This window comes from Manis javanica, chromosome 4 (assembly GCF_040802235.1).
Source record: "Manis javanica isolate MJ-LG chromosome 4, MJ_LKY, whole genome shotgun sequence".
NCBI lineage: Eukaryota > Metazoa > Chordata > Mammalia > Pholidota > Manidae > Manis > Manis javanica.
In genome coordinates, this window is record NC_133159.1 from 39,927,121 (window position 1) to 39,952,391 (window position 25,271).

Consider the following 25,271-nt stretch of genomic DNA (forward strand, 5'->3'; position numbering starts at 1 on the left):
AGAAGCTAATCATAAAATTAAAGAACAGAATGAGCATAGCACCACACAAACCTGTTTTGGAGCACTAAGCTTGATTCTACATACTATGAGAATGGGCTGGGTCTAGACATCCTGTCATATGAAGAACAATGGAAAGGAACAAATATACTTGATGGAAAATTAGGACAAACAAGACAGGTGTGGTTGAACTGACAAAAGACTGTAATGTAGAAGAGAAGTTAGGCTTATTCCAAGGCCAAAATTAGAATCAAAAGGGAAAAAGTTGCAGAAGCTCGCTACAGGAAGCACTGTAGCAAAAGCCTCTTCCAGCTTTTAGAGAAGATCAAAAATATATTATCTTTTGAAGCTTTCATTTCTCTGTCCCTAGCTGTATTCAGGGAGAGACTGTAGTAACATCAGTGAAGTACATTATAGGGGGAAATGCCTGTATAGCTGCAAATTGGATGCAGAGTAAGAATGCTTCTAACCCTCAACCTTAAGATTTGGTGAATCAATCCCATGTTTATTTGTTCCCTGAGCAAAAGGTACACACCTTACATTTCTCTTACATCCCCCATAGGGCTTTGCACATAGTTATTGAGTACATTTTTGCTGTTGAATAATCCAACCTGACAAGGTTATGGGACAAGAAGCATTACGCAGCAGGAAAGTGTAGGTAGATTTGCGATTTATATCTGGTACAACCATTTGCATGACCTTGGGCAAGTTACAGAACCTCTCTGAGCCAAATGGTTTCCTCTTATGTGAAATTGGATGTTTGCTATTTACTTTGCAGAATGATGGTTAAGTAATACATACAGAGTGAGGATTAAATGAGCTCATATATATAGTGTATGGCACATAGTACGTACAATTAGTGTTTTCAGCTGTTATGTGTTCTGGTTCTTTTAAAAAGCAGTGGTGATAGTCTTGCTCTTAGCTATTGATACCTTCTTAGTAGAGGCTCCTGTCACAAATGGTATGTGCATGAAGGATAGTTCTAAGTGTAAGGAAGCTGCCTTTTTGATGGAAAAGTAGAAAATGATTGTGGCTTCCTTAGCTATACCCCACTCAGGCCTCTGACTAGATCATCGCAAGCTGAAAAGGGCAGTATGCTATAACCTACTTACAAACTTTACTAACATTCATTTTTAAAATGAAATCTTCCTTACCTCTCATTTTTCTATTGAAAATGATTGTGTTCAAGTTATCAGAAAGTCATAGGATTTTAGAGATAAAGGTCAAAGGTCTCAGGTTAATAGGTCATCCCCCTATTTTCATAGATTAAAACAAAATCTAGAAATGTACCACTAATATACATGTGTTCTTCATACTCCCACACTGATGGCCTCTTCTTTTTTTTCCTTGATTGAAGTATCATTGATATATAATCTTATATCAGCTTCAAATGTACAACACAGTGGTTTTAACAGTTACCCATATTATTAATTCCTCACCCCCACTAGGGCAGTTACTATCTGTCAATAAAGAAAGATGTTACAGAATCACTGACTATATTTTCCATGCTGTATTACTATCCTCACGACTAACTTAAATTATGATTGAGACTTTGTGTTCCTTTATCCCCCTCTTTTTCCACACCTACTCACCCAACCCCTCCCCCACAGCAACCACTATTCACTTCCTAGTGTCTGAGTCTACTACTATTTTGTTACTTCTGTTCTGCTTTGTTTTATATTCCACAAATAAGTGAAATTATATGGTATTTGTCTTTCTCCACCTGGCTTATTTCACTGAGTATAATACCCGCTAGATCCATTCATACTGTTGCAAATGGCAGTACTGTTCTTTTTATGGCTGAATAAATATTCCATTATATGTATGTGCTACATCTTTATCCATTCATCTACTGAGGGACACTTAGGTTGCTTCCATATCTTGGCTATTGCAAACAGTGTGGTGACAAACAGGGGTGCATTATCTTTTTGAATCAGGAATTTTGTTTCCTTTGGGTAAATTCCTAGAAGTGGGTTTACTGGATCAAATGGTATTTCTATTTTCAGTTTTTTGAGGAACCTCCATATTGCTTTCCACAGCAGTTGTACCAATTGAGATCCCCACCAACAGTGTAGGAGGGTTCCCATTTCTCCACATCCTTGCTAACATTTGTTATTTCTTATCTTTTCAAAAGTGGCCATTCCAGTTGGTGTGAGGTCGTATCTCATTGTGGTTTTGATTTGCATTTCCCTGATGATTAGCGATGTGGAGCATCTTCTCATGTGTCTGTCGGCCACCTGCATTTGTTGTTGAGGGAAATGTCTGTTCAGATCCTCTGCCCATCTTTTAATTGGATTATTGTTTTTTGGGTGTTGAGGCATATAAGCTCTTTATATATTTTGAATGTTAACCCCTTATAGGAATGAATTGCTTATGAATATATTCTCCCACATTGTAGGTTGCTTTTTTGTTCTGCTGATGGTGTCCTTTGCTGTACAGAAACTTTTTAGTTTGATGTAGTCCCACGTGTTCATTTTTTATTTTGTTTCCCTTGCCTGAGATGTGCCCAGGAAAAATATTGCTCATACTTATGTTCAAGAGATTTTTGCCTATGTTTTTTTCTAAGAGTTTTATAGTTTCATGACTTACATTTAGGTCTTTGATCCATTTCAAGTTTACTTCTGTGTATGGAGTTAGAGAGTTAGACAGTAATCCAGTTTCATTCTCTTGTATATAGCTGTCCCGCTACAAGTTACTGAAGAGGCTGTCTTTTCTCCATTGTATATTCATGGCTCTTCTATCATATATTAATTGACAATATATGCATGGGCTTACATCTGGGGTCTGTATTCTGTTCCATTGATCTATAGGTCTGTTCTTATACAAGTAACATACTGTTTTGATTACTTTAGATTTGTAGTATAGCTTGAAATCAGGGAGTATAATCCCCCCAGCTTTCTTCATCTTTCTCAGGACTGGTTTGGCTATTAGGGCTCTTCTGTGGTTCCTTATGAATTTTAGAACTATTTGCTCTAGTTCACTGAAAAATGCCATTGTATTTTGATAGGGATTGCACTGACTCTGTGAATTACTTTGGGCAGGATGGCCATTTTGACATTAATTCTTCCTATCCATGAGGAGGGGACAGAGTTCCATTTATTTGTATCTTCTTTAATTTCTCTCATGACTGTTTTACAGTTTTCAGAGTATAGGTCTTTCACTTCCTTGGTTAGGTTTATTCCTGGGTATTCTATTCTTTTTGATGCAATTATAAATGGAATTGTTTTCCTGATTTCTCTTTCTGCTAGTAGCATATAGGAACTCAACATATTTTGTATCCTGCAACTTTGCTGAATCAAGTTCTAATAGTTTTTTGGTGGACACTTTTGGGTTTTCTATGTCTAATATGCCATTTGCAAATAGTGACAGTTTAACTTCTTCTTTACCAGTCTGGATGCTTTTTATCTCTTTCTGTTGGCTGACTGCCATGGCTAGGACTTCCAGTATTTGCCTCTTATTTCTTAATTGATTTACATTTTATGTCTGATATTCTGCATAAAGTGAGGAAAAACAGCTGTATTGAAAACCCACAGTCTTTCAAGAATAGCAACTGATATTTTCAGTGTGTGGGTTTTGCTTTAAGAACTAATAATAAGGAAATATTTGCATAGCTTTTGTAATAGCCAAATAATAAACTTTTGTTGCTGTGGTTGTTGAGTAATTTATTTATTTATATTATTTGATATGATACTGGAACTGAGCAATATATTTTCTCAGACTGAGATATAGCAATCGGAGTTTCTTTATTGTTCATGTAAACTTGCCTCATTCTTTCTTCAGTTGATGGGTGTAGAAAAAAAGCATGTTGAAGAGGACTTTCTTGGTGTTGATCATGTATTAAGGAAGGAAAAGATACATGAAAGGAGACTGTTTAGGAAGATTCTTTAAATCACTGTTGTGGCTACAGACTGAATCAGCCAAGAATAGAAAAATTAACAGATGGTTTTTAAAAAAATCCCTTTAGTTTAGCCCTTTATTTGTAAATAATTTAGAACTATCTTCTCCCTTTTCTCTTTTACTATAATGTAATCAAGTTCAAGTACAAATGACACCAAACTGATTCCCTAATGAATCAATCATCTAAACATCTAAGAGACAGGATTCCCCCTTAATCCACAATTCCAGACTAATAGTTATTTTCTCTTTCAATTTTTGGTGATCTATACTTAGCAGATTAGATCATTAAGATTATTGGGTACTAAAGTCTCTTTAAGTATCTCTATAGACTGACAGGCAAATACTGGAAAAGTGTCAAAGGAACCAGTTTCCACAGGTAGTTTTACATGACTGAACTAACATGTTTCCTTTCTTTTCCTGTGTGTTTACTCCCAGAATTTATGGAAGAGGAGATATGTGCTGCTGATTTAAGTGGCATAGGTGATATGATAAGTAAAAATTCTTTCAGAAACAACCTTGAATATAAAAATTCTTAACACTGAAAAAGCAGTTAGTAAAATAAACAAATTTCTTGAGATTTTCTTAATTTCAGACAAGAAGAAAAGCAAAAGACATGATGGGGTATATTACTTTCTTTTTAAAAGAAGTTATGTCATTTTGGAAATGTCTTATTTTTTGAATTTGTTTCACTAGATAATTTATGTCTTATAATTTATATAAACACAGGATTAAAAGTACTGTGGAACCCCTGGAAGGTTAGCTTGATCCCCTGCCTCCATTTTGTGTCCTCCATCTTGAATAACTATGTCCCCTACATGACCCCCTGCCTCCATTTTGTTCTGTGTCCTCCATCTTGAGTAAGAAGTTTCCCGCTCAACCCACGCCCGTGGAAACCATGCCCAGAAACCTGTGCAACAAGACCCTGACCCTCCTCAGCCAATCAGCTAAGGTCACAATAAACCACCCCCTTGGAAAGCCCCTACCTGTTTTTTGCTATATCTGCTAACTGTTAATTACTTTCCAAAAGCATAAAAGCAAAAAGGGAACTTTGTCCAGGGTCTCAGACTGAGTCCTGTGTTTTGATGGGCCACTGAGACCCTAGTCTGAACTAGCAATAAAGACCTGTTTTGCTCTTGCATCTCCCGACTGGGCCTGGTGACTGTGACTCCACACGGGGGACTCAAGGAAACGGGGTATAACAGTACCTCTGGCATTTTGTATTTATTTGAATCTGCACATTCTAAACATACTAGGAAAACTAGCTATTGGGAGTGAATATTTGCACATAACTGTACATGAGTACAGAAAGTCACAGAACAGGAAAGGATTTGGAAACAAACACAAAGGGAAAAAGGCTTGGTAGTAAACTCAAACTTTACATATCTTAAGAAGGCAATGATTTTTAAAAAATCTGAGACTCTCACAATGCAGACACCTAGAATACTCAGAGCACAGAGTGCTCAGCAGAAATTCCAAGAACACCAAGAGAGTAACAAGAAAGGTCTAATGCATGAGAAAAGTAAAATTTCATAAAAACTTACAGTGTAGTGACTGTCTTACCAATAATAAATATCACCACTGCATCCTTCTTTTCTATCAACAGATTTCACACAGACTGTGAAAATACACAGACAACTGTATCTGAGTTAAATGAATATTTCTTAAATAGCATTAATTAATGCTGAGGAAGAACAATTTTTGTTTTACACAAATGTTTGATTTAGATACAATGTATTATGATTGTAGTACTAGGTAGTAGTGTGGGAAGTTTTTGGATCAGAGTAGAAAAGGCTTGTAAAAAACTGGTATTTAAAATTACCTCAAAGAATATTTTTAAAAGGTTAGTGTTGTATTTTATAAAGAGTCAAGAATGCACTTGTAAACAGCTGAGCCAACCTCTACACACAGACGGGGTTGTTCTCAGCCCCAAGACGCCATCACCTTTCATCCTTTCCCTCTTTCCTTCCTCTCAGTACTATCAGGAAACTATTCACAAGTATACCGTTGGACAATGCTGAGCAGTAATTATGACTTGCTGACAAAGAGATATGAACAATTACTGAGCCCATTTTGAAACCCTACACTAATAAAGTCATTAGATGCTGCCCTTGCCATGATCCTTCTAAAAGCTTCTGAAGTTACAAGAACACACGGCATTGTTTGCAGGGACAATTGCTGCTGGCAGAACGCAAACCTTGAGTTAAACCATGCTGCAAATTGATCTTGACATTCTGTTAAGACCGCCACTAAAAATCAAAAGCAGAGGAGAAAAGGAGAAAATGAGTGGGTAGGATGTAATCATGGAACAGGAGGGGTTCCTCCTCACCTTCTCTCCTCCCTCTTCACAAAACAAACCAGGGAGAAAATGACAAACTCTCCTGGTGTTTTGGAACCTTTATTTTAAAGCATTAATTAAGCCCTTGACCTGGGATGTGTAGGATAGCAATACATTCCCTTTAAAAGTACTGGAACGAAAATGTAGCACAAAGGGAATGAAGAAGTTTGGGGAAAATTATGTGGAAATCTGGCATGAAGGCTCTCTGGAAGTCTCAGTACCCAGACCACAACATGTCCATCTGTTTCATCAGCTACTTTTGCAGAATCCATATCTGCTTTAGGGTAGCAGTTGGAAATTAACACTCCTTGTGTCTCCCATACAGACCCCACACGTGGGCTATATTTGCTGGATCAAATGGAAGTATACAGAGTTAGAGCAACATGGTCAGTTAGGCTTCAGCCCGGCTTGAACTACTGAGTAATTTGGAATTAAGGGTAAGCTACTGTGAATATGGATAATTACAGAGACGGAAAGTGCAGGTGAAGACAGCCTCCTGATAAGAGGTTTAAGTCAATTAACTCTTGCCAAAGATTAAGTAATGTAAAAAACTATCACTTGAATTTTAAGGTTAATAAGTACCCGTCAGCCCAGCAGAAGTTTACAGTGACCTAAAATAGTGTCCCCAAGGGCATTTAGTTCAAAAGCTAATTGTGACAGACAACAGAATTCTGTGAACATTGGTGATAACTGTGTATGCAAAATTTAATATAATGTATGCATATGTTACATGCAACCTGTGTAACTCAGGCACTGTCAGCAATTCCTAGGGAACTGTTTGCAGCAACTGAATACTGCTTAGAAATAGGGTGCAATGCCTGATTGACTGATTTCACACTTTGTAGCATGTACACTGGTGTGCAAAACATGTTCACCTCAGGAACTTACATACAAGCAAGTCATTCTTCAGCACTCAGTTGGCTGATTATCCAGCTGGCACCATCCTAGTCAAACTCAGTGTTTAAATTTTCTAGAATTAGATAATCTAAACCAATATCTGTACTGGATGGAGTGAGACATTTGCCTTGTGTGCCCTCCTAGTCAGAAAAAGAGCTATCCATTAACTCACTTATTACCAGTTAATATTGGTGATTTAATGTGCCACGTAAGTTATGTGGCTTTCCTTGATGATGCAACTTCAGCCAGGAACCTATAACTTAGCAATGAGCACACTCATGTGCCAATGTTCTTATGCACTCTGTAGGTATCCAAATAGCTCTAAAAGAGGGAAGCAAAGTAACACTTGTTGTGCTAATGCTTTATATAGGGCTCTCCAGATTTCATTCTGATGTTGCCCAAATGGAACTTGCCTGGCTGCTTGGCATTATCTCACCACGTAGCCAGTCTGGCACTCTAGTTCCTACGGACATGTTTGCTTTAATCAGTGCCACCACTATTGCAGAAGGCTTAGAGTAACATCCCAGAATGGCCCAATTTGAGAGGCCAATTGCTTCAGGGGTATCACAGAGATTGGGTGAGTTTGGGGAAGAAACTCTGGAACCACTGGGTGAACTCATTTGGGCTGGAATTCAAGCCTCTTTTCAGATGGCCTGTAGGTGCCTGGGTACTCGAGCATAGGCCACAGAATTCTGGGGTGCTACTGGACCAGGAGAAAACAAAAAAAGCAGGCTGGACATTTTTAGTTCATTCTGCAAGGAGAATGAAGGCTTTTACTTTATTTGTCCTATTAATGGCTGTGGAGGAAGATTACACAATTAGAGTGACATAGCAGCATTTACAATGCTCTTTCCATTATGCAACCGGGTCTCTCTTATTTTTCAATGTCTATTAGAGATTATTTTTTTATTTATCAATATAACACTTACTTTTAAAAAGGTGCTATGTAGTATATTGAGATTTTAGACATAGCTTCCTTGGGGAGCTGACAACCTAGCAGGGAGACAGACAATAACCACACAATGTAATGAGTGCCATTAATACAAGTTAGTATAGGAATATATTAAGGGAGTGTATAAAATGTGCATTTTAACTCAGACAGAGTTAAGAGAAAGATGGAAAGAGACAAGGCTTCCTAAAGGTGATTTCTGTCCTGAATTTTAAGAAATGATTTTTCATAGACCAAGCATTCACTCTAACAGTATATTGCACTAAAAAATACTTCTTTTATATTAGTTAAATCCATGATGGTTTTCTACATGTTTCTAGATCCAAAAGAGTATCTGGATCTTTGTTCCACTGTCTGCCTACAAGCATATGCCAATATTGGGATGAATCACTAACAAAACAACTTCTTGAGATCTGTTCATCCTGGTTGGTTGACCTTAATACTTAACCTCATTCAGACCACATAGAATTATATTAGCGATCCAGCTACTATTTTTTTTCTCTCCTCCACAATTATATAAACCACTGACTCTTTGTTTCAGATACCTACTTATGAGGTTTAAAAAACCAATATCCTTTTGTAAGAATAACAAACATCTATAACCCAGTAAACTAGGAATGCTATTAACAGAAAGATCTCTGAACAGAAGAGTAAAACTCTAATTTCATCCTTCCATGTGTCATCTCTTTCCAGTCCTTCCCTGGGCCCCTGAGGTGGAGTCACTTGCTACAGGTTCATCTACACTTCCCAAAGCACCTTGTATATACTTCATATCAGATATTAGTGCTTACATCTGTTTTAACTACTTATAATTGTTTTAAGCATTAGCACTGTCTTTTTCAACATTTCATCTTTACTATTCCTGGTTCATATTAACATTTAGTAAATGTTTACTCAATGAATAAACATGAAGGAAGTATCTCTTTCTTAAGATATTTTTTAACTACTTCCAGAAGTGTTTTTGCAGGATGTCCTTATTTACTACTATCTATCTGCTTTTAGCTCTTTCATTTACAGATACATCCTACTATTTCTAATTTGGTCATTGTTCAGATGGGTATTTAGGAAATTATACCCTCTAGCGCCTCTCAAGACTATCAAGACTAACAAGGGCTTTCTGTCTACTGCTTTATGAAAGAATGGCCCCAAAATCCAACTGGACATGAAAGCCAACCAGATTGAACAGAGTCTTTCAAGAAAGAAACCTCCATTTGGATATGTAAGATTGAAATTATATGCAACATCTTAGTTGCAACTGGAACCACGTTCATTTGACAAATGCTTACCGAGCTTCTTTCTCTTTGAATTTTTGTTAAGTACCTTGTTTAACGGGACAAATAAAATGAAAAGCCCTTCCAGAAGATCACAATCCAGTGAGGGAGAAGAGAGGCACATAATTATTACTGCTTAAGTTTGTATGTAATGATGTTCTCAGTTCATATTTGTAATGTTCTGAGATCAATCTAGAAATTATTCTAATCTTAAGTATTCAACTTAAAGTTATTAGCATCATTTTGGAGGTGGGAAATCCAAATCAACATCACAGGGGAGTTTAACATTGACATTCTATAGAAAGCTATTTCTTTTTTATTCTACTCTGTTAGTGAAATCAGGAAATTTAACTTACAGCAATTGATACTCATATTTTGGTAGCTTTATAAAAGCATTCACCTAGAGTAATATCCTTTACTTTCTTCTACACACATGAAAGAGTCATGTAAATTGTGGAGGACGAATGTTTCTGTAGGCTTAATCAGAGTATTTCTTAAGCAAAAGTAAATATGCTTGGCAAGTCCCTTCTCATCTTGGGCATCAATGTCCCCAGCTATTATATCTGGGGGTAATCCTAGAAAACCACGAAGGAAGCATCCAGACTAAATAGAGTCTCTAAATTTATATCATTAGCCTAAAGTAGGACAGCCAGATATGGGACAAGACAAGTCATTCACCAGGAATTTATTTCTAAACTTTTACATGTGTCAGAAAGAATTCAGTTGAAAGGAAACCCACTGCAACAACCTTATTTGTGACATCTTGAAGTCTCTCCTATATTTTCACATATTAACCTGCCCATTTTAACTCTCTGGTAATGCACAAATGATAGCACAACAATTTTCAATATGCAACCCACTGCATCAGTCTTCTATTGAATTGAGAGTGAAAATCTGAGGCTTTGTTACTAAGTGTTAATAGCATCAAATGGATGACATAATCAATTCTCATGAAAAACACCTTGGATAAATGTGGTAAAAAATCCAAGAAAGATCACAGAGAAGGAAACTCAATTAGCCAATTTTATTTAGGTGAATCTCTGATAGGTGGTAAGAAAATTGTGGCTAAGCTAACTAAACACTGTTTGAGGCAATAAACCAGCCTAATCAGTTAATACTCTTGCAATTCAATATGTCAAAAACAAATTCCTTTTTTCTCTTTTTGAAATATGCCATTCCAGTGAATTTTCATCTTGTGTTTATAAAATGTGCAGTTTCCCATTTACCTTATAAGTAACAATGAAAAGCTGTATACAAAAAATAACTACATAATTTCCTTTGTTACTTCATAGACAGAAATGTAATAACTTAAAAGTTTTAAATTTGTAATATGGATAGAATTTGATTTTGAATAAGCATGCCAAGTATCTTAAATTCCAGAAATTGTTACATTCTCTTTCTCCCCGTTGCCATTTCTTGTTCTTATAAATGCTTACAAAATTGAATTCCCAGATGTTTCTATTTTCAGTCTTAAATATCACTTCTTTTATTTTCATGACAGTAACTTAATAATGGGACACCACATTTTAAAAATGTAGATTGAAATATCCTATCACACTTCATAGTTGGTCCTGCAGTTCATTGAGAAATAGCTCTAAAGCCTTAAACAAGGCCTTTATTTTGTGTTTTAAAAAGTGTCATAAGGAGTTAATAGGACACAGCTGTACTGGCTCTTTCTAATAAGCAGCTTCTGTCGCTTTGGTCACCACAGGTGTCTCTGTAACCTGCAAACTCTTATTACTAGTGTATCAAAGTTGTGCTACTTAACAGACTTCTTTAGTAAAACATAACAAAGCAATTACATGGCTGTTGATTGCCAGTCATAAAAAAAACCCTCAAACACTGTGTTTCAAAAGAAACTACACTGCAATTTTTTGTCATTGTAAAATAAAAGGAACTAAGGAATTAAATGGAGGATAGAACAAAATAACAGCAGGTAGCCTGCTGAACTTAGCCTCTACAGATGGTTTAGAAATAGTGTTTCCTTCTCCATCAAGTTGTGGATAAAAGCAGAGGAGGAGATTCCTTACTGCCAGTGAATGGCAAAAGATTTAGCCAAGTCTCCAGTCTATGTATTTTGTCTCATGAAAGACCTTCGATGCTGCATTTTTATCTGTTTTTGGCACTGCTTTTCATCACCTTTAACTGAGTGTGAATAATAACCTGATTTAATTTAAACAAATACAGGTGCTAAAGGTTCTTTATTTATGTATAACAGGGAACATTGCCAAGGCAGAACGAAGTCATCCTATAAAATTTCCTAACCATTTGCTTAAAGAAATGAAGTATTAGATGAAGAAATTGCTTCAACACTGTTTTGCTTCACATTTAAAGAAAGGACCATCTTTCCTTTCAGATTCAGATTACATTAAAGTTTGAATGATGAGCAAAAATTCAGTGAGCCATAAAATAATAAAAAGACAAATAAAATGATTTCTAATTATTCTATAATCATTTAAATTAGGTAACTACAACAGACTTGCATTGAGATAAATTAATTTAATCTTCCTGTTCATAAATCAGCAGCCTGTGATTATGATTACACACCCAAAGTAGTAGCATCATGGGATGATTTTATGGCCACTTGTGTAATTAAGCATGATGAAATATATTTCAGATGGGAAACTCAAATAGGCAAAATATGAAGAATTATTCATCACTTACAGATATTATGATTAACAAACTAAGTAAATTTATCCTGACAGATAGGAAAGGGATTTTTTTTCCTATTGAGAATATGATGTGTGCAAAAGAATGTGTCCAATAAAATGATTACATCAATTAGCATATGCTAGAGTTAAGCTATTACCAACTCCACTGGACTGGGCCAGAATGTCCTGCCTTCTGTACGGGAGTTATTAAAAAATAAATTTACTACTGGCATTATATGTTAGACTTACATTGCCTCTTCTGAACATTATTAAAAACAAAGATTTTCTCTAAATGTTCAACAATATGTTAGTACCTTAGGATATATAGTACAAAGAAATATACTGTAGCTGTCTTATTGCAAAAAGACAAGAATGAAGTATGTTGATTTTGGTTTTCAGGTTATTAAATTTAAGAAATCTTTTATAAGTTAAGGTATATTTTCACTGTTGTAAATAACTACATATGTTAGTTACAAGTAGCTTTTATCTAATTAAATGCAATGGTAGATAATGCTGAGCTTAAAAATGTCTAAGATGATAAGAAACCAATATAATGATGACTTTTTAAAAGAAATTAAAGCCCAACTTACAACTTAGGAGTAACAATATTACCTTGCTCTATTGGCGTCCTTTGTCAGATCCCAAGCCCAGGTTATAAAATTTTGACTCAGGTAAGAGACAATAGACTCAGCACACAGCATTTGTGAGCAAAACACGTTGGTTAATACACTTTCATCATGGTGGAGGTAGATAGCAAGAAGCTTTCTCTGAAAAGAGAAGAAAAGACTGATGAGTTAAAATATCCACTAATGTAAGATTTCTTGAATTTTGCAAAGGATTAGTCAGTCAATATAAACAACAAAGACAAAAATTAAACGCTATTCTCTAAAACAACACCTGACACTTCGAGTTCCTAACGCTTTTACTAATATGAATAAATTTTGCTTCCTTATACTCTAAAGAGGCTAGGATGATTATATTCCACTTTATAGACTGATGCTACAGATTCCTGTTCACTATGCAAGCCTATCTCATGTAGAAATTGCAATAGAATTCCATTTTCTTTAAATAAAATAGATTTACTGTTCATGTTTAGTACATACTTACACATATGTACTAAACATGTAGGGGAAAATTAACTTTGAACTATTTAACTATATAGAGAAAAAATACTAATTAAGATTGGATGTCAAAATCTTATACATTTTTTATGTTTTTAATCTGAACACTGAATAGCCTCTTCTACTTGAAAGGAAAAGGTTTAAAATGAAGTTCTGTTTCAGTTCCCTAGGTAATTTCAAAGCTCTTGATGTGTTCCCAAACTAAAGTCTGTACTTAAGAGCATGTAACATCTAGGTGCCATTTGAAAGAATGATAGAAAAATGTTTAGATTTCAGAAAATGTCTGATGTAGTTTCTCATTTGGTAAATTATTCTTTCCCTTTTGCCTGATAAAACTTGCTTTCAATAAATGACATTTATTCTCTCAAAAGTATCCTCTGTCATAGTTGGATATTCAATAAAATAAATGAAATTAAAAACTGAAATTGAGCAACAATTTGCAACATGTCATCTCTAACAATAATGACGATGATGATTAAAGAGCTGAAAATTCTTATTGAGTAACTTCTTGGTGCTATCTTGTGGAAGCTGAGTTTAAGTACAATTAGTTACCAGGAAATAGAAAGATAAAATTTTATGGTAAAAACAATACACAAACCAATCTGAAATTCTGGCAAAGGAAAATTTCAAGGAAGCTTAGGGTGTCTCCCTTCAAATTAAATAAGGATGTGATGATAATAAAGAAAAACTTGCTGTATGGGAATCTAAACAAATGAGGTGTATTTATAGAAAAATAAAAGGCTCATGCTGGTGAAAGCTTAATGAAGCCTGATGCTTGGAATTATCCTGATAAATAATCCAAATTATTTAATAATAATTAAATAGTAATTATTAGAATAATTTCTTCAAAAGTAAAGTTTGTGTTCGATGAGGGTAGCCAGAGGTTTCAAAACATCTATTTCAAAACATCTATTATGAATAAGAGGCACTTCTTTTAGTTACCACACCCATTATCTATTTTAATTCCCAAAATAAACAAGTAAAATAGTATTCTTAACTTTACTAACATAAGAGGAAATTGCAGTTTCAAAAACTGAATTGTCCTAAATTGCAGAAGATGTAAGTAGTACTTCTGGGACTGGAACCCAGCCTGACTGACTCCAAGCTTAGTGTCCTTTGATACTACAGCAGGAGCAGAGAAATCATCCACACTGGAGTCAATGCTTGGAGTGCTCACAGCATATGAAGATGCCAGAGTGTCCATTAAAGTCCTTCTGGGGCCTCAGAGACAGCATGTAATGGGAATAAGGACAGTATTCTTGAGCATAAGTAACTTAGCTACTCCAACAATAGCTGCACCCATGTGTCAATTCACTCATTCATTCATTCAACAAGCATTTGTTGAAATACATTTTTTTTTTGGAAGGCCCAGAAGGAAGCAGTAGTGATAAAATGGTGACAAGAAAGATTCAGGTTTTCTTCATCTAACTTGATGTCTTCAGGTAACAGTAGCTGGCTTCTGGCAAGTTTGTAATCAGATACATTATTAGACAGATACTTATCAGTAAATTCTTACTCATACTTTAAGACTCAAAGTAAATGTCTCTCTTTATAAGACCTTCCCCGAGTTCCTTATGCAGAGTTAAGAGCTTCCTTTTCTGGATCTCTGTCTCTTCCCACTAGTATTGTAATTGTTTACCTGTTTCCCCTCTAGATGAAGTCTCTCAAGGTAAGGACTGGGTCTCTTTCAGTTTTCTTTGCATCCCTAAGCTAGCATAAGTCCCAGAATGCTTGAGGAAAGAAATTGAATGCTGATACCAACCACAGCCCTCTGGCAAAAAAAGATACCAAATGGCAGCAGCAATGCCAAATAACTTTTAGTAAACAAATCTAGAAATCTGCTGCTTTAAGGAAAGGACCGTGAACCTGGCAGCACTAACAAATTCAAAGCTCCTCTTTTTTAGGATCTCTGTAGCTGAATAGACATAGGGATGTCAACCTCTAATTCTGCTTGATCGTATCTCAGCAACTACATTTAATGAGACTGGGAACAAGAGAGCTGTCCTCTTTTAAAGCAGCATATTTCTAACCAAACAATGGCAATGGTTGAATCTTTAAAATGCCCATTTCTGTCAAGAACACTGCAATTGAACATTTAGACTTTGGGAAAGAGATTAGCCATTCACATTACTATCTCACTGATTTAATTTAAATGCTCTTCGAAACCAAACACACATGTGCTGAAGAGGCTACTAAAAAACCCAACACACAGAGTTCCCTATAAGTGCAGCCGACAGTGTTGACTGAAACTAAACTTGGAAATCCAGGGCAATAATGCACAATATCAAGCAATAAAACAGCATCTCTTTGGCAATATTTAATTTAAAAAAGAAGAAAGAGGCAGGCGAAGATCAGGCACTGTCTGTTTTGGAGGATCAACCATTCTGCATTTCAAAGCACTGGTCCCTGCAATATCCAGGTTACTGTGCTAGAATCTCGACTATTATATCGCAGTTGTGAGAGGGAGGGCAAAGATGTGTTTACTCAGTGATTAGGCCCTTAGAATAAGCCTCTAGCTCCTAGAGAGACAGCTCACCACTTATTCATTTGGGCCAATTCACAAAGCCTAGGAAGATTAAACATCCATGCTGAGAAGACAAGCGAATGCAGACGGTGAAAAAGAAATAAAAATTCTTTAAAAACTCTGAGATGACTTCATTATTTTCCACAAGGAAACTTTAGGAAAGTGTTTAGTTAGAGAAAAACCCACATTGACCTCTCTCTAAACCCTTAATCTTTCCTTTGTGGTGGCATTGCTTTGTGGTAAGCGACTGGCTCGCCTCGCCCCTCTTTTCACTAGAAGCTGAGAGAAAAAAGACTCTGGAGAAACAGTTTTCGTTCCAGGGACACAAACCCCTGACACTGTTAAACATGAGATGCCCGGAAAACACACTTGAAAAATTCTCACTTTAAGCTCTAAACTGTGAGAAAGGGGATGATAAAAAGAGTGATGAGAAGATCTTCAGTCTGGGGATACTCCTATAGTAGCTTTCAAAGGGGAAACTGAATTAAGAGAATCTTTGCTCCCTAACATAATAAGCTTTCAACAAAAAATTTTCTGCTATTTTGACAGTAATAATAAGAAAAATATAAAGATTCTTTATTACATGCAAATGCTACTAAATCTGGGCTACATAAATCTCTGACTAAATTATAGACATGACTAATGAGCCCCAGGCTCAGATTTCTGATTATTTTATTGAGCTCAATTAAACACAGGCCCTCACAGTGAGAACTGGGTTCAGTATATCAGAAAACTGCTTTTGTGAAGAAAAGGCATCTAGTAGATAGAAAAAGCATAAGAAAATGTTTTGTTTTCCATTATTATAACCATTTTTCCCTCTGGCCCATTAATAATTTAGTTCAATAACATTTACAGAGTGCCTATGTGTTAGGAATTCAGAATATAAAGATGAATAAAACAAAATTCCCTGGTGCTTAAAGAGTAGGAGAGATGGTGTAAGGGGAAGCAAAGATTTAATTGCAGTACCATATGATAAGTGATAAGATTAGGGCATTAAAAAAACTATTTCATTGGTCCTTTCTAATTTGGCAGAGAGGGTGTAACTCTGGTAGATAACAAAGGCAGGCAGGCAGCTCAGCTACTCTCCTCAGACTCCCTCTTTGTAATCCAGGTTTTGATAACACAAGGCAAGTCTCCAAGCTTTAAAGTAACAGAAAGCTCTGTGCTAAACCCAATTTTGCCGCTTATCAGCAGTGAGACTGTGGGGCAAGATGTGTTGAAAGGATTGTGGATAAAGTAGGCAAAGTACCTATTACAACGCTTGGTCCATAGTAGGTGCTGAATGAAATGTGGCTGTTAGGATGAAGATTCCAGAACTATCCATTCAAAATAAAGGATTTAAAAGCAGTTTCAAGAGAAATGATAGCCATGAAAACATTACTCAGCTCATTCATTTCTTCTCCTGGCAATATGTTTGGGATGCTTAATTATGCCCCTGCCTTTAGGGCTTCACTAATCTTCACATTCAAATCCAGGAGCTAAGGTACTAGGTTGATGCTAAGGAAATGCCAAGCTGACAGAAACCAATGTGACTCAGCCTTGAACTACAGTAGCTATTGTATTTAAACACTTAACATCACAGAATTGTAGAACATTAGAGCCAGCTTTGTCTCGAAATAAGCCAGGCACCAAGAAGACACTCAGAAAATATTTGCTGATGGACTGAAAAGCAAGTTGTCTGGATTCTTTTAGAGTATCTGATTAATCTGTGTGTTCAATGATTTTAAAGTTGATATGACAAATAATTTCTAGAAATGGTAATTCAGTTTTCTCAGTATAAGAATGAAAAGAAATTAAAAGATAATTTCCTATGTTTACATTGGGACCTGATTCTATTTGTTTCCCTTTTCTATCATCATCATCATCACCATATTATTCAGAATCATCATCATTATTATTCGGTTTTAAGTGTGGGGATGGTTTATTGATACCAATACCTGATATGATGATAAAATGATAAACACTTATCATTTATGAAGATTTATCAATTATTAACATTTTGCCATATTTGTTCTACCATTACTTTTACACTTCTTTCCCTGAGACACTTAAACTTGGACACATGACATCCCCATCCTAAATACTTCAACATCTGTCTCCTAAGAAACAAGGACATTCCCTTACGTAACCATAGTATCTTTATCATAATCAACATTTAATATTGTTATGATATCATCTGTTATAAAGTCCATATTCAAATTTTTCCAAGTACTTAAAAAACCTCTGTAGCTGTTTCATTTATTGTTTTAAATACAGGCTCTAATTAGAATCATTCCAGTATACTGCCCACTCCCACAATCCTGTCCTGTGTATGGATGTTCATAGGTCCAGCCCAGCATCCAATTGTGACTCAAGAAAAGTCTACAGGAAGGAGAGCATGAAGCCACACTGTCAGGGTTCAAATTGCTGCTTTGCCACCTCCCAGTTGTGTGACGATGAGAAACCAACCTCACTTTTCTGTGCCTCTGGAGAGTGTAAGTCCAGTGATGTCTAGATGGGAGTGATGATATGAGTGTTAAAACAGAGGTGGTCCTAGGGTCTAAGCATGAACATCAGATTGGCTGCTTCTTTATAAAGGTGATACCTAGGCTGGCTTTTGAAAGCTGGATATAGTAGCTGACTTCTCTGTGACTTGAGCTTAATTTAAATTTAGGTGATAGTGAGAACAGTGAGTGAAATAGAAAAAGCTAATAAAAAAGTTCAGGAAAGGCCCAGTGATGTCAATGGCCTGATGTGTTCAAAGAACTCCACGCTAGTAATTTTTAAAGAGTAAAGAACTGTTGATTTGTGGAAAGAATTGTGAGACTTTGCCTGTTTTGGCTCCCAAGGCTGAGTTCAGGAAACCAACAGGAAAGAGCCAGCTCCTAAAGATGAGGAGATGGTAGGGTGGTGTCTTTTTTCTCACTTCCTGAAGGAGATGTTCAGATAGCACTCTGAAATCTTGAGGACACATGTATTTGAGACTCACAAAGGGAGAACTCTCAGATGGAAGTCACAGGTTAAACAAACAAACAAAACTTAAAGTAACTACCATCATAAAATAAGCTAACAAATGTTCACTGAGTACAGAGCTTTATCAGTTTTCATTGTTCAGGCTGTAATACTCACGTCATGAAATATTTTTGAGGGAGACAAATATGTTACTAAAGTTTTTATGAGTAAGGAAATTAGAAGCTCAAGTAATTGGCTATTATAGAAAACCAGAGAGGCAAGCAGGCTCTTTGGGGAGCCTGGGGGAGAGGGTATGAATGGAAGTAGGCAGTTTCAGAACAGACCAAAGATCTTATATGTTATTGGTTTTTCGAGGTGAACACTTAGGAGCAATATTAGGGACTGGAGAAGTAGCCTCATAAAAGCTTAGTCAGGATTTTTCTGATTTTCCACTCTTCTCTTCTGAGAGGAATACTATCCCTAGTTTTCCAGAGGTCTATTAAACAGGCAGACAACATGAGTGTGAGTGGTGAGATAAACACTTTGAAAGGCAGTGTTAAACACTCCCCCTTTTCGACTTTTAGACCCTGAAAAGGCAGAGAAAAAGAATCCACCACCTACCTACGTCACCTGCTTTCACATTTCAAGGGATGGTAGAACCACAGCAATAAAGAATTGAAGATATATTAACAGTAATTTTTCATTTAAAATATATTGCTAATAATGCATTCTTTCTGAAAATCACAGGAATTCTAATGATTTGTGGGTGCACATAATCAGTAACCTTTTACTACTCTCAAATATTGTCTGGCAGATTTCAAAGTAAAAATATTATAAGTTACAAAAGCAAGCTAAGCTGTGTTTAAGCATATGAAATTGTAGTATCTCTTCACCATTCATTTAATAGGTGTGGCAGAGACTGCTAGTAGTCCCTAAATATTTCATTTCTTCCTTAGTGAGAAAATCTCTTCTTTTTTTAAGTTGGATTGATGGCTGAATGAAATAAAGAATACATTTCTCAGCTTCTGTTTTAAGTAAGTGTGGCTATGTAAATAAGTTCTGCCCAATGTAAGCAAAGGTGCTCACTGGAGCTCCAGTAGTCATCCTGAATCATGATGAAACCTGAATTGTACCACACAGTGGAGGAACATGACAGAAGGAACCTGAATTTCTGACTCTGTGGTATGCTTTACCAGGCCCAGGCAAACTACCTGTGGACTTCTTGAAGGGAAGAGAAAAATTAACTTCTATTTTGTTTTAAGCCACTATTAATTTTTGTTTTTCTGTTAGAAGAAACCAAACCAAATCTTCTTGCAATAGGCTAACTTGAGAAATCCTTTGTCATACATAAAAATAATAGAACTGTATCATTAGCCCACAAGATCTGAAGAAAAGATATGCATTTATGGATTAGTTTTTGGCCTCTCAGAGTCTCACAGCTTCCTATGGACCCTGAATTATACTTCAGAGGATTATAACTACCACTGGCTTCAGGCAAATGACCTAAGTGGTGAGTTAGCTCTATCACCTATACCTGGTTAATGAGAAAAGAGAAAAGGACCAGAAGGCCATGTAGGAACCATGATTAGATGAAGGCAAAAGAAGACATGGAGGTTGCCACTTGGGTGCATCCAGTCTAGTCTTTATGCAAAGATCAGGGAAAGCCTTCACTGCTAACATGTAGTCCAGTCCATTTATCCCAGACAGGATAGCCTACTAGGATTTTTAATAATATAATCGTGAAGTGTACATCTACCTGAAATGCCATGTGTGCCATATTATATATGAAACCCAACAGGATCATTGAAGTCATAGCAGGTGATCAGTCCAGTTATTTTTAATCTTTTATAATCTATCTATCTTTATACATACATAATTTTTACAACACAGAAGGAAACATACTATATGCACTATGACACACTGAAAATCATAGGAATTTCAATGATTTGTGGGTGCATATGTTCAGTAACACTTCACTACTTTTTCTCACTTTTTTCCACTTACCAATATATCTTGAACATCATTCCACATCTGAGTGGCTTCATTCTTTTTAATGGTCACATGGTATTCTACTCTATGAATGATGTTTAAGATATTTTTAATTTTTTGCTGTTATAAACAATGCTATAATAAAAATATTTGTATTTATCTTGCTTCTCACAGCTTAAGCATGTGTGTAGAAAAAATTTTGCTATTGTGACAGGTGAAAATGATATATTAGTATAGCTCTATTTCTTGTAGCCTGGAAGATATGAAGCAACTTTTCATATTTTATGAGTAGTTTTTATTTCCTTTTCTGTACATTGCTTGCCCATACTGGGTTGTTATCTTTTTCTTACTAATTTTTAGAGTTCTTCATAATTGTTTATGTTAGAGAAATTAAGTTTCAAATATTTTTCAATAAAGATATTATTTACTATTTGACATTAGAAATACCTTTTCTTAATGTAGTTATTAATAAAAGACTATAAATGGCAGGTAAATATAAAACCAATAGATTCTATTGAAATGCTCCACAGAGGAAAGAAAGGCCAGAACACAGTGGTGCAGGTATATGACAAAAGCAGTATTATTCTCTTCTGTTTGTTAGGCACTCCAAGGATGGGGTGGGAGAAACAGAATACCAGAAGATACACATGTATAAACAGGTTCACAAAAGTCAACAGGCTGTGAAATTTAGAAGCCAAAAAGTTTGTAAAGTACATTGTGCTATTACTATTATTACTGTACTATGATTTTCTAATCATTGCCTGACCTCCACAACTACATTATATACAAATGTATACAATGGCTCAGTCTCACTGCCACCAATTTCTTCCCTCCAAACTGCTGCCACATTATTTATTCCCTACATTACAGCTCTGACAGTGTTAACTTCTTCAAAAACTTCCCAAGGCTAACTACTGTCTAACAACAAAAGTCTTTCGTTGACCTTCAGGGATTTCCATGATAAAACCCTAGCCTGTTCCTCTATTTTAACCCTATCTCCTACTGCTCCATTATACATGTACCATTAATACCAATTAAAATCTCTAACATGTGCATCTCAATAACTTGGTGACTATTAAAGTATGGATTCATTTTTCCAAGGTGGGTTAAATGCCAAGATATTTTTACTCCCATTACAGAGAAAATAAAATTGAGGCTTATATGTCTAGTATCAGGGCTGAATTTCAAATCCAAATCTGCCTGATTTACTTAATGTTCACTTACTATAAAATAGGATTCTTTCAAGTATATCTCATTTTTAAATGAAAATAATTAAGATTAGATATGGAACAGATTTACTGAATTTACAAGTGAAATACTTTGATTCAAATTAGCTTTTTATCCTTTTAAACTGGGTAATATGAGTAACAAATATCTTCTTTCTTTGAGAGAAATGATACAAATATGAAGTCAATTAATGAAAATCAGCCTTGCTTTTGATAGTTTGAAAATCAAATACTGCTTTTACCTATATTGCTTTTCAAATACAGTTAAATGGTTCTCAGAGAGATGGTGTATAGTGGATAAACTGAGAACATTTACACAGCAGCATATCTTAAAACTAATATTTTTAATTAATTTAAAAAATAATCTTAATATGGACACTACTGACTTTTACAACTTTAATTACATAGATCTGAAAATTCAGTTGGAGACTTAGAGGCAAATTCTAAATATGGTGCTAATAATATACTGTTTAGCAAAAATATCTAATTACAACAGCATTTTTGGTATCATTGTACTTACGAAAAACATCAACTTTTTTACGATATACATGTTAGAGACTTTAAGAAAAATCACATTTAAAAGTAAAAACATTTAATAGTGGTTATTTTCAGGTTTGAGATTACATGGTAATTAATCTACATTAAATGCGTCTGTAGGGTTTTCTTTTTTTACAACAAACATTTGTGTAATGAAACATACTTAAATATATATTAGCATCATAGTTCTTATCTCATACATGTATGTGCAGGATGCTGTCACAAAAAATTACTCTAAAGACATGGTCTGCCTTTAAGGAATTTAAATTGAAAAGAAAACAAAGATGAACATATTTTCCAAAGCACATGTAAGTAAGTTTGCTTGCCTGGTTTTTCTGGGTGACAGAGTCTAAAAACTTGCCAACTACAGCTATGGCTTCTTATTTTTGTAGAATTTATTTTTCTTAAAAAACATTTATCAGTAATGGTTTAGATTTCTTTTGACTGAGGAAATAAAAACAGCACTACTTTAAAATGGGTTATTAAAAATAAATGTAATAAAACCTAAAAACTAACAAGCACTGTTGAAGCAAAGCACTCATTTTAGTACTGTAAATGCTCAAAGGAATTCTCAAAATTCCTTTCTGGAACTATTCATAGAGCTAGTTCATAAATTTCATGAAAAAATCAGTTTTGTTATTTTACAAACATTTATCAAATTTGTAAAAAACTGCTTAACAGCACTTTAGCCATGGTGATGGTTGCATTTATGGATGGCCTCCCATTTAAACCTCAAAACAACCCACAAAGAGTAGATATCATCTTGCGGGTTTTTTTTTTTCCAGATTAGGCAAAGGCTCATTACTTGGTTTGAGGCCACAGAGATAGTTAAGTAGGAAATCAAGAACTGAGCACTAGTTGCCTCAATATATGTGAATATTTGGAAATAGCACTGGGTCTAAAATCAAGAGGTGTAACAGGATTACTGATACTGAAGCCCAGTCTCCCAAGGGGATGCTGGAAAAGGAACAGCACGTCATATGGGAGATAAACCATGGCACTGCAGATTTTATTGTTAAAAGTTTTTAGCTACTACAAATGTATGATCATTCTCTATGGTACTTTAGTACTTTTTGTTGTGAAGAGAATTCAGGGTTAGAGAAATGAGGGGGAGGAAGCTACAAGGAGAAAAAGAACTTTAAGAAACTCCCAGGGTATCATGGTGTGGCTTCTTCTGCAACCTTAGCTAAGGAGGCTAACCATTGGCTCTCACTTATCTAAACATGAAATATAAGCTTCATTCAACAGATATCTTTTAAATGCCAGGTAATGCCAGGGAATCACAGCTCCCTCCCTGCCTTGGCCCCTGCTAATCTTACCAGCCTCATGCCTTGCAATCCAGCTCTCTGTCTTATATATGTTTTTGCTCTCTGTCTTAATTTTTTTTATTGTGGTTCCCTCATTTTAATCCTTGTCTTTGATTTTGACCTTTCTTCTGTTTAGAATTTTGTATTTGCCTAAGTACTACTCATCTTATAAGATTCAGGTCATATATACATCCTCAAGAAGTATCTCTGAACTTCTAAGGTAGATGAAGTACCTCTTCTCTTTGCTTTTATAGCATATTATACATACATGAATCTGTTTATATTGTCTTATCTTCTCTACTAGACCGTGAGCATCTGAAGAGCAGGACAGCTCTATATCCCAGGTCCTTAGTAGATATGTGATAAATATTTATGGCCTTCAACTGACTGAACATCCCTAATTTTTAAGTTAAGGGCAAGGTCATAAAGTTGATCAACTCCTTGTCTGAAGTCAAAATTTTGTGACAGTATATATAAAGAAGAACTCAGGATACCTGTTTTACTTAAGTCGGAGCTATGCTTTGGACAGTATTGTAAATTCCTCATGAAAAAGGCAGAAAGAACTATGAGCACTCTCACCACCAAGAGCTCTCAAATGAAATTAGTTTGAAGCAGTTTTCATTAAGATGACTGAATGTGGCATCGTGAGAAACACTTTATCAAATGTAGTGTTTTACTTAGTGATTAACTATATACCAGTTGATGAAGCTCCCCAAATCCTTTGTAATCCCACCACTCCAATAAACATTTAATGAGTATATAAGTTCAAAAAGCCTAGCAGAGGATTTAAACCTTCAATCTTGTTTTTATTTACTCTTGAACTCAATTTCTCACTTCAAGTGAACACTGCTGGTGCTTGAGGCTCATCTGTTGCCCTGGCAAAATTAATGTGCCTCCCACAGTTTAAATTGAACATGTGATGTTTAAGATGAAAAAGGTTTGGTAAGAATGCCACAGTATCAAGTCACACTTGCCTTAAAATATCTGAGTATCACCAAATTGTCTTCTTAAAAATGATTCATTTGGAAATTTAAAAACTATTTTTAAAGGTTTTAACTTTTGAATGCGAAATTTGAAAAGAGATGAAGTTTGATCACTGAATCCTGCAGTACAGCAGTTAGCACTGAGAACTAAAATATGGTGGTATACTGTAAACCATACTTACCTGTGTTAGAACCCTGAGCTCTTATTTGGTCTCTGCTACTTACTATCTATATGTTTTGGGGGCAAATTCTGTATCTTTTCTGAGCTTCATCATTTCTACAATGGAAATATTGGTATTATATGTCCCAATCTCATTGGTTTGCTGGGGGGGTTCAAATGAGGTATGTATAGGAATATGTTTTATAAACCAGAGAGCACCATACAAATTTGCAGTACTGTTTCTATACTTACATGGTCCCCTTTAATTAAAAGCAGTATATATAATTTAGGTGGTGACCATAATAAATGGACCTGCTTAGATTTAATTTTGAATAATTCATCTATCATGTGGATAAATTCTACTTAAGTTTAGAGTAAAGTAATAAACTGTTGATCTTTAACTTGGGAAAGAGAAATGAAGAAAGAAAAAGCCCTGGAGAACTGGAGAAAGATAAAGACAATTTAAGAGTCCAAAGAGGTCAGTGGATTTTGGTAT

The 25,271-nt window shown here is 35.4% G+C and overlaps 1 protein-coding gene across 2 annotated transcripts in view; it reads right to left on the minus strand.

Annotated features, from left to right (window-relative positions):
• The window catches only part of FAF1 (Fas associated factor 1), a 566,821-nt gene that overhangs the window by 127,519 nt on the left and 414,031 nt on the right, over positions 1-25,271 (minus strand). For both annotated transcript variants that reach the window (XM_073233907.1, XM_037021905.2), the window contains exon 13: positions 12,610-12,764. In XM_073233907.1, coding sequence (XP_073090008.1) covers positions 12,610-12,764 — 155 coding nt within the window. The remainder of the gene's footprint in view (positions 1-12,609; positions 12,765-25,271) is intronic.